The sequence below is a fragment of the Buceros rhinoceros genome, unplaced genomic scaffold (assembly GCF_000710305.1).
Source record: "Buceros rhinoceros silvestris isolate BGI_N320 unplaced genomic scaffold, ASM71030v1 scaffold11105, whole genome shotgun sequence".
Classification (NCBI taxonomy): Eukaryota; Metazoa; Chordata; class Aves; order Bucerotiformes; family Bucerotidae; genus Buceros; species Buceros rhinoceros.
Window position 1 is genome coordinate 1 of NW_010413433.1, and position 10,512 is coordinate 10,512.

Below are 10,512 nucleotides of genomic sequence, written 5' to 3' on the forward strand. Positions count from 1 at the left end.
GGCGGGCGCAGAAGGGATCTCCCCCGGCAGCTGGAGGCAGAAGTGCGCGGCCTATGTGCTGGCGCTCAGACCTTGGAGTTTCAGTGCCTCGCTCACCCCCGTGGCCCTCGGCAGCGCTCTGGCGTACCGGGCCGAGGGAGCGCTAGACCCGGGGCTGCTGGTGGGAAGCGCTGTCACCGTTCTGGCTGTGCACGGAGCCGGCAACTTGGTGAATACCTACTATGACTTCTCCAAAGGCATCGATCACAAGAAGAGTGATGACAGGACGTTGGTGGACCAGATTTTGGAGCCGCAGGACGTGGTGCGGTTTGGAGTCTTCCTCTATACTGTGGGCTGTATCTGTGCTGCGGGGCTCTACGCTGTCTCAACGCTCAAGCTGGAGCACCTGGCCCTCATTTACTTTGGAGGACTTTCCAGCTCCTTCCTTTACACTGGGGGTAAGTGCTATATCCCGTTTGCTGTGAGTCTGAATGGGAGCATGGCAGAATTAGCTGGCTTGTCAAGGGTTTCTGGAACGTGCACGTGATGTGTCTGGTTAACAGCCATAACAATAGTTGGTGGTATTTCTGGCACGACTGGTCCATAAACTTGTATTCTTTGCCATCGATTGGTGTGGGACGGTGTGGAAAGAGACACCCTACGTTCATCAGTTGGAATGTGGTGTTGAGACATTGAAAATTACATATATGGCTTCAGATGCTTATCAGATCTATTGCTGAAACTTACTGTGATGTGGGTCTCGTCTCCTGCAGCAGTGTAGCCCACCGCATGTGTTATTTTCCTTTGGTGGAATCTGTTAACGTTGTTTTGGAATGTTTTGTTGTTATTCTCTAGATGGCGCTTCATTGTGAACGTAGAATATTTTGTGTTTCTTTCTAATAAGAGGAGGATATTTTTATTGTCTTCCTGTGTTGGGTAGATACAAACATAATTATTAGGAAAAGAAAGCAAATTCAGTTTCAAACTCTGAATCTTTCAGACAGTTATATTAGTTTCTTTGAAAGTATCATGTCAGTTTTGCATTTTGGTCTGAACGTTTTATGTATATTTTTCAGGATTAGATTCTAATATGCATGATCACACTAAAGACTACCTTATTTTTATAGATTTCTGCAGAAATATGTACTTGCAGATGCATATTATAACTGGCCCTTAGTTTCTGTCACACTGTTTGAAGAAATTCAGAAGCTGCATTTCCTTTATTACTTTGGAAAAAGAGATAATGTGCTTCTCAGCCATAGCTACATGCACATTGGTCATTTTGTAGTATTTCTGTGGGAAGGACTGATCTGTTGTATTATCCATTCTCTTCTGTCATTTGAGTTGTTTGATGATGCTTCATTTTATTCTTGTGTCTTGCCACAGGAATTGGATTTAAATATGTTGCCCTTGGAGACGTGGTGATCCTGATCACCTTTGGGCCCCTGGCTGTCATGTTTGCCCATGCTGTGCAGGTTGGTTATCTATCTGTCTCGCCACTGCTCTACGCTATCCCACTAGCTCTCAGTACTGAGGCCATCCTGCACAGCAACAACACACGAGACATGGAGTCGGACCGGCAGGCGGGTATTGTCACCTTGGCTATCCTCATCGGCCCCACGTTCTCCTACATTCTCTACACCGTGCTGCTCTTCTTGCCCTACCTGATTTTCTGTGTGCTGGCCACACGCTATACCATCAGCATGGCACTGCCACTACTCACCATCCCGATGGCGTTCTCCCTGGAGAGGCAGTTTCGGAGTCAAAGCTTCAACAAAATTCCCCAGCGGACAGCCAAGCTCAATCTGCTCTTGGGGCTTTTCTATGTGTTTGGTATCACGCTGGCACCAGCCGGCACCCTGCCCAAACTGTGACTAGAGCTGCTGAGCCAGGCCTCACAGTCAGGGTTAATGCTGATTAGCAGTGGTGATGTGGGTGACCCGTTAAGGACAGCGGGAAGAATGAAGAGACCATCTTGAGCTGTCGATTGTCTGTGAATTTCTTGATTTTGGGTCTTGGTTAGCTTGTACCACACACTTTAAAAAAAGTGGTTTGTCAGTTCTTTTGAAGGGGTGAACTGTGCAGCTTTGGTTCAGGGGAGCAAGGTCATGTGAGGACAACATTTAAAGAACCTAATCCTTCTGCCACTGAATTCTTTCACTGTCATCTTAGTGAAAGTCAGATTGAGCCTCAAACTCTCTGTTCCCTTCACAAGCACAGTGGTTACTCTTATGGCTTCTTTTCTTATCATGGTCAAGGCGTCCAGCGGCTGCTGTGTGGTCAATAGAAGACACTGCCAAATGTTCAGCATCACACCGCTCTAGGTGCTATTACTTCGCTCCCTCATGAGCATAGTTCATCTTCATCTGTTGTGTGTTTTAATTTTTGTTGTTTTTTTTTTCCTAGCCAAATGTTGAGCTTTCCAAGCCCCCAGAAATGCACTAGATACTAATTCATTAACTGATGCTTCTGCTTGGTACTTACAGTGAAAAAATTTCAAAGTTATGTATGTCTGTGGGATGTTGGTTCAGTAATAGCCCATTGCACAAACTTCAAGCCAAAACCAGAAAATTTATGTTCTGCTGCAAAAGGCTGAAGCTGTAAACGCAAATGATGCAACTGAAAAGCCCTCTGCGTAGAAAATCACGTGGTTTCCATTTTTGCATTTGCTTAGAATTTACTCTCTGAGATGATAGTCTTGGAGTTAAGGGGCAGCCGACAGACAGGGCTACATTTCTCTGGATGGATATGAATTAATGGCTACGTGAGGGGAAGAACAAATTCTTTGCTTGAAAAAACCCCCACATTATTTTTTCAGTTGGTGTTCTCTGTTTATTTAGAGGCCCAGAGTATTGTAGTCAAATGTCATCTTATAAGAAGCTCAAATAAAGCGCAGTTGAACAGAGGAGAAAGATACAGGGTTAGAAAGAAGAAATCAGGATTATTGCATTGGCTTTGCATAAAAATTCAGACTGGGAACAGAAAGAAACTGGGTTTGTTAACCAGATTTTTCCTAACAGAGTCCAGAGTTTGTGTGACCGAATCACACTTAAATGTTAAGTTAGCTCTGAAGTTCACCTCTTTCTCCCCGCTCCATCCACACCTTAGGGTGTTTTTTTCTCCTGGGGATCTTGCCATTTGATATTCATGTGGCCATTTGGAGAACTGATGGTTTCAGCAGTTGTGTAGCAGTGTGAAAACATGTCAAACACAACTGGGAAACAGTGTGATTTCCTGTGCAAAGCTGCATTTGATCCATACCATGATGCTCATTCTCTTGTGGGCTGAAGAAAAAGTATAAGTCTTCTGTACGCAGGGTTTTGGTGAAAAGTTTTGTTAACAGGAGTTGTAGAAAGCTTCAGAGGAATCGATGCAGGTATTGAAGTAGCACTGCTGGTGCTTGGAGCACAGCCTTGCCGTTGAACCTCTTGAACCACTGTATGAAGGGCTTTCCAACGTGAGCAAAATACTAGAAATAAAGTAGGGAGGTGTTACCCTGCATCTGTCACAGACGTGTCACACCCTCAGGGTGTTCACCCGAAGTGTTGAGTGTTAAATTAGTGGATTATACTGACAGTGCTGGAGCTGAGTTGATGCTACAGGATTGCGTGGTTTAGCCCAGTTGTCGGTCTCCTCTCCTGCTTTACAGCTGAGCTGTAGTCAATGGAAAGGATTCTTTGCAGGCGTATTTTATGAGCCACAGCTTCATCTTTTATTAAAATTGGGCAAATGATCTCTCTAATCTGTCTAGGCACAAGACAAGAGCAGATGGACTTCAGCAACTGTGTGCTGCTTTCTACAGCAAAATGCTTATTTTGCATTTTCTCCTCATGTTTCTAATCTAAAGTTCGTCTCAGCTGGACAGAGGGAGATACCCAGAAGGTTTTGGAAACTGTTTTCGGTACAGTCGTACATAAGACAGCTTCTACTGTTACTTCCTTGTGGACCTACAGCATAAAGAAGAGCCTGGCTCCGAGATCCACTTTACTTGTCTGAAAAGCAAAAGCTTTTCTAGGGTATGGACTGAGCTGCTGAATCTGTTAACCTTGCAACTGGGGATATGTGGCTTTGCTGGGTTAAAACCAGTCCAGCCTTGTTGCTACCCGTTGTAGCAGCTGTGTGCTTTATTTTATGATAGCTTGGTTTTGCATAGCTATCAGTTTAAAGGAATGGATTGTTGTCTTTTTTTCTACTCCTTTTACATAACCTACTCAAGCTGAATTCCTTAAAGTAACTAATACTTGGCTCGTATCTTTGATAACTGTAACAGTGGAAAGATCTGAGATATCAATGGTGGAGAAGTGCATGTAACTCTAGCTGTATCTAGGCTACCCTTTGCACACAGGGAGAGGCCTCTGTGCAGGATGCCTGCTTACTGCTGGAAAGGACCAGTGCTTTTTTTGTTACAGAGATGAAGGAACAGCTCACCAGAACATATATCTGTTTGTGGAACGCTTTTCAAGGGGTAGGGGGGTTCAAAGCCTTCTAATAAGTAAGAAGGAGATGAAACTGCGGTAATTCCTTACTAGCAGATACCTGTCTCCAATTTTCTGTCTGTAAAAAAACAATATCATTCCAGCTTTCTAAGGATATTGATAATAAAGAACACATTCTTCACCATGGCTTTGAGAAGGTCATTCAGCTTCGCTGTGACTCGGAAAATAGCCAATATTTTCCTGCCTCACAGGGTTGCTGAGCTGACACCATTGTTGTAGAGAGCTTTGAAAGCAAAAAGTGCTTTATCTCTGTGTGCTTCCCAGAAAGTATATTAGCACTAGAAAACATTTTAGGTATGAACTAACCTAACAGGTGACTTAACCAATGTAAGTAGACCAAAATGAGCTCCACATAGAACCCTGAGTGGTAAGAGAGGTTCCTTTATTGGTTTGTTTTGTGATGAAGATGCTGGATCTCCTTCCCTATCCCTTTACTCCATCCCGTGCTACTTCCCCTGATTATAAACTTCTTGAACTTCTTTCAGGTCTCTCTTGATGAGCTGTGTTGCAGCATGATGAGTCTGGACTGGTAGATGAACAGATCTGTAGCCCATCTGTTAATGTGTCCTAAAGCACCTCCTGGCCTTTCTTCTTATCCAATAAAGTGTCTGAATGTTATTCTGTCAATTATGCTGTGTTTGACTATTTTATATCACTCCAACTGTATTTTTGCACGTGTATTAGAGCATCTTCCCGAAAGGAGGAGGGTCTAAGTACATGAAAGCTCATACTTTTGTGTGTACGTGAGTCCTTTAATGAATCACTTCGTCCTGTCCTTCTGTATCATCGGGTAAGCAGTTCAGCAGCAGTGATCATCTCATACTAATGGCAGCCTTTACAGTGGACTCAGAATTTTCATCAGTGAGCAGAATTTTCTTTGGTGCAGTTATCCGTGCCATGTATTGTTCAGCATTTATAAGGAGGTTTCAGCTGAACTTTTAATATTTTTAATAAAGATGGACTTTTTCATCCTCCCCTGTGTGCTATGCCATTTCTTCAGTGCCATGGTCTCTGCTCCTGACCTGTAGTGATTTGATTTCCTCCATAGGACTGTGGCAGCATAACGCCTCTTCCATGTGTGTCATAAAAGAGCCTAACGCATGGTTTGAGATTCTCCTGTCTTGGCCACTGGTGCAGCCTACGTACAAACACAAGTACAGTGAGCTTAAAGAGACTAAGAACTCTTATTTGTCGTACATGCTTTCTGGCTCTCTTTTTTTAATGTGATTAAAGTGGTTTGAACAGCCTAGAGGGACCTCTCAGCTGTGCCTCCTCTTGTCTGCAAGACACATAGCTGAAAACAGATATGAAGACTTGATACGTGAGTGGTTTGTGAACGTGATTTCAGGTTATATTTCTGGTTTAAAATCCATCTGAGTAGGAAAGAATGAAAAGCCTTCCTGCAGGAAAGTTTAGTGGCTATAAACCACTGTGGAGCTAATGCTTTTACCTGCAACACTATCTGACTGTCGTCTGCTTTGAAGTGATTTCCTATCTGGGTTTGCAGGACAGTCTGATTCTAAGACCGCTAGCTGTGGGAAATACTTGTCAACTGTTCTGAGGTACAGAGTGGGCCCCAAGGTCAGAGCATCTGGAGATAAATTTAGAGGGTAAATGCAGAATAGCATGGTGTCTAGATACACATGGGCTGTTCTCAAGGATCCTCTCAAAGAAATTTGATAAAGATCTCTTTCTGAATCTACAGGAACCGGTCTGCTGCGTGTCCTTCAGCAAGACAGCACGTGGGTGTTTCATGACTGCTGCAATTGTTCTGCTTTGCTCTTACAGCACACTCTGATGCTTTGTCCCTGGTAGCAGACAGTCTATTAGTAGTCAGCTTAAACTCCTTTTAAAGAAACTGGACCTCTGTAGAGAATGTTAGAGGTTTGAAATTTGTGCAGCATTGAACACCAGTTCATTTTCATCCAGTGCCTGTCTAGGTGGAGGCTGTAATTCCACTGGTCCGCAGATGGCAGCATTGCTTTTCCATTGCTGCTCAGCCCCCTATGGAACCTGTGCCCTAGGCTGAGAGATCCTCTGCTAGGCAGACAGCAAGGGCTCTGCAGAGTGCTGGGATTGTCCTGATGCCTTTGGCTTCATTCCACAGTCTAAAAAACTGATTTCCCATGAGAGAAGTGGTGTATCAGATTCTGGTACTGCTGCTCCTCTGCTGTTCTATGAGGCTGATCCTCACTGGGTCTCCTCTGGTGTAAGAAACCTTGGAAGGTTAAATGGATGCAGATGAATTTCTGATGTGCAGATTATGTCTGGACAGATGCTTCTGGCCTAGGCAGGTAATGGCAGAAACAGGCATTTGAAGAAAGTCAGTCAGCTCTATCTTACGGTTTTAAAAGCCTTTCCTGGTGGCTTAATAAGCTTATTCTGGTCAGATGCTGAGGGCTGAGCTTTCAAAAGAGCGTGGGCAAGCTGTGCATCATAGTGCACTCAGGGAAGAATATGCTGTGTCTGCACACTATGAGATGAACTTTTGCTCAGACAATTGCTTTTAATACATTTTGCATCACTGTTGGAAAATCTTAATACTTTTGTAGTGTTTTTAGGAGCTTGGACTATATTCTCCCTATTTCTTGGGTGAGTAGCCTGATTCACTGCTACTTAATCAAGGTCATGCTCCTGGGAGGAGAGCACGTAAAAATTCTCCTTTCCAGTCTGATACCTTAATAACTAGGTCTTTCCCCTCACATATTGGTTTCTCTTCTAGGTCACTGGTAGATTATTTATCTTTAAATCATTTTTGGTTGCTTTGTTCTTGGAGTTTTGCACCCACTGAATTACATATTTAAGGAATGAAGTGCTGGTCTGGCTTTTTAAAGCTCTTCTTCATTTTAAGGTGGAGCTAAATATCTAGCAAAGTTAAAATCTATAGCTCCCAGAACTGCTAAGGAAATCGTACATTTTAATAAGACTCTGCAGAGCTGGCTTATTGCAGCTGTACATCTAAAGGAAACAGGCCCACCACCGGATAGAATAGTGCCCAGGCTTTACTGTCTGGAGGAAGGTTTTTGCTCTTCTGTGTAACTCAGAAGACCTAAAATGAACATGTTTGTCCAGTTTTCTTTTACACCTTCTCCTGATAACTCATAATACTGTCGATATCCTTTCTATATAATTGCCTTTCGATGTAGTTAGATCACAGGAAAGCCCACGTTCTAATCCAGATGTTTCAGTGGCCACATGGATTTGTCAGAATGAGGAATGCGTGAAAGACGTAGTTCAGCATTCCTTTGGGGTGAGCTGAGAGAGTGCAACTTCCTTCACCGTTCAAGTCCCACTGACCTGTGGACACGGTGAGCTACCAACCAAACATATCTGTTCCTGTCGAGGAAGACCTCTGCTTGGACATCTGTCCCAGACTTTGTGCATGCCATGTCTTGAGAGAGAAGTTCACACACTGGAGCCCACGATCTTTGCACATGAAGACCCAACTGTTTTTTAAAAACAGAATAAACCCAAACAAAACTACAACCCCTGACTGTCCTCTGCTGACTTCTCATCAGACTGCCAAGACCAGAGAGGTTTGAAGAATTAAAAATCTATGGCACCGTTGTGCTGCTTTCTCATGAAAAAAAACAAAGGGGGAAATCTGGTCATTAATCAGATGGCTCTGTCAATAATGAATCAAGAAGAACGTGCTGGCTGAGAGATGTGTCACAAAGGTGGTTTGTTAGGGAGCAAGGAAAGCAGTGAGAACCTCACTAAAACACAGGATCTGGCTTGCAGCTCTCGGAGCTTGAAAGTGATGAGAGCTCAGCAGCAGGAGAAGAGGTTGGGACCTGCCTCCTGCAGCCTAACTTTGTCTGGCACCTTTCACGTGTCTTGTCCTAGGCTAGACTAGTACTGGGCAGCTCCGGTGGTCTGGCAGTGATTTTAGGTGCTAACTGAGGTGAGTGGGAGATCCTGGCATCTGCTGTTTGTTCTAGTGCTAAATCAGTGGCAGGTTTGTTACCTGGGAAATGCTGAATAGCCCAGCAATTGCAATAAAGGCTAGAGTCTTCCTTCCTCCTTTTAGGGTGGAATAGAAAGTTCTAGACAGTGGTTCAATTTGTGTGGGAAGCAGTGCCTTGTCAGTGATTTAGCACAAGGAATAAAGATGATGCATGTCTCAGTAAGCCAAGAAACAAGGGCTGCTCACTGAATTGGCTGACTTACTAGTGGTAAGGGAATAAACCGAATGCCTGTTCCATATAGGGGCAAATTCAGGTAATTTACATTTCATGCAGTGTTTGCAAATAAGGCTGTGAAACATCATCACACTATGCGAAATAAGCAGTTTCTCAGACTTTGACCTAATTTAAAGAGGGTCTAATAAACCATCTTCCCAGTCTTAGCCATTATCCCAAGAGTTGATGAAATTACTTCAGCTAGATTATAAATTACTTCTGTACAGCATAAAGCCACCGTTTGCCACAGTTGAGTCGTATTTTCACCTGTGGGGGATAGCTCTAGTACTGTATAAACCTTAGCCCAGATCAATATAAATAAAGGAGAGGCAGGGAATAATGTGCTAGAGATTCGTGTGCTTTTGTGTGTGTGTTCTAGAGCTCGATAAAGCCTTAAGCATATGCTTGGTGCTGAGCCATACCATTTTTCGTCTGGACTGTCTTCTTTCTTAAACTAATTCTTAAGAAGAGGTTAATTAACCACCCAGAAACACAAAGCTTCCTCCCCTGTGATGTGCTGTAGGCTTTCTATAAAGCTACTTTCTGCAAGAACCCTCTGCATCATCCCTGCATCTTCAAAAGGAAAGGGAAAAAAAAACCCTCCTGCTTGCTTCCAGGAAAATGTGGAACAACATTTGCACATGGATGGGGAGGGGAGGATTAAGGGGAAAGACTGAGAAGGGGGTTGGAGAGGACAGCTCTGTATTCGTGAACTTTAGAAGCTGAAATCCTGTCTCACTTTGGGCCAAAAGATTTTTCTTTTCTTCCCACTAGCTCACAAGGCAGAAATCACATACTGCTCTGTGAGCAATAGTGGGTCAGGGTGGTGCTTCCCTGCCTCTGTCTTCTTTTCAGCAGTGGTAGCCTGAATTCTAAAATCTGTATCTCAAATTACCTTAGCTTTCAAGGTCATTGGAAACCAGGATTTTAACTTACTCAATTGCAAGAGAAAGGTTGAACCTGGGAAGCTGAACCTAAACCATTCCAGGTTTTTAGTGGGTCTGACAGTATTCCTGAGTAAGAGAGTTAACTCATCTCCAGATGGTGAATAAACACATCTGAGTAATTTACAGGCCCTAAATATCTCCTGAGGATTGAGACATAAAAAGAAGAATATCATTCTCTTTAGCAAGCTCACCCACAGGAGAAAAAAAAATGATTGTTTTCTAGAGATCTGTGTGCTTTCTGTGTGTGGGAGAGAATGTGTGTTGCATTCCAACCCGTGTGAAAAGCATCTTATGAAGGAAAAGTTCAAAGGAGGAAATGTTTTCAGAATTTACTTCAGCAAAGCTTTGTGCTTTCTAGGGAAAACTGAACTTGATGTACATTCTTTTTCTTACACTCAAAACCTGCCCATCCTAGTCACTACTCTCCTGTTAACAGTTTTGGGCGAAAAACTGAATTTCTGTGAGGTCCTGTCTTTGTATGAGGAAAGGACAGGGACTAGTTCAAATCCCAGGGAGGTGGTGCTGTAGAAATATCCTAAAAGACACCATGGGAATAGTGCAAACAAACCATTCAGTTCTCATCTGCCAAATAGGAGCTTTAACGGTAGAATTGATGCAGATTGCCAGGCTGAGGTGGTACATATAGAAACGTTGCATTCGGGCCTTGTGTAGCTTTGAACGGTTTGGCTGAAACAGTGGCATAAATCACTGTGGGGTTGTGGCGGACATTGATGGAAAGGGCCACCATCAAATGGTGCCAGTCCAGGTGTGACCGTCAGAAGGTGGCTCCTGTGACCGGAGGGCTGTTCACAGTGCCAGCACAGGCATTTGTAAAATGTCAGGGCCACACAGTCTGTGCCCCAGTTTTTGTCCTTGATGTGGAAGAACTGTCCAGAGAGACTACAGTGT

At 43.7% G+C, this 10,512-nt stretch overlaps 1 protein-coding gene across 1 annotated transcript; it reads left to right on the top strand.

The window, feature by feature from the left end:
- Positions 1 to 7: 7 nt before the first annotated feature.
- UBIAD1 (UbiA prenyltransferase domain containing 1) lies at positions 8 to 1,968 on the top strand (the record flags this gene model as incomplete). Its single annotated transcript, XM_010136728.1, has 2 exons — positions 8 to 437; positions 1,366 to 1,968. Coding segments are annotated over 2 exons (918 nt in total), but the record flags the coding sequence as incomplete, so codon positions are not given.
- Between the last annotated feature and the right edge of the window lie 8,544 nt (positions 1,969 to 10,512).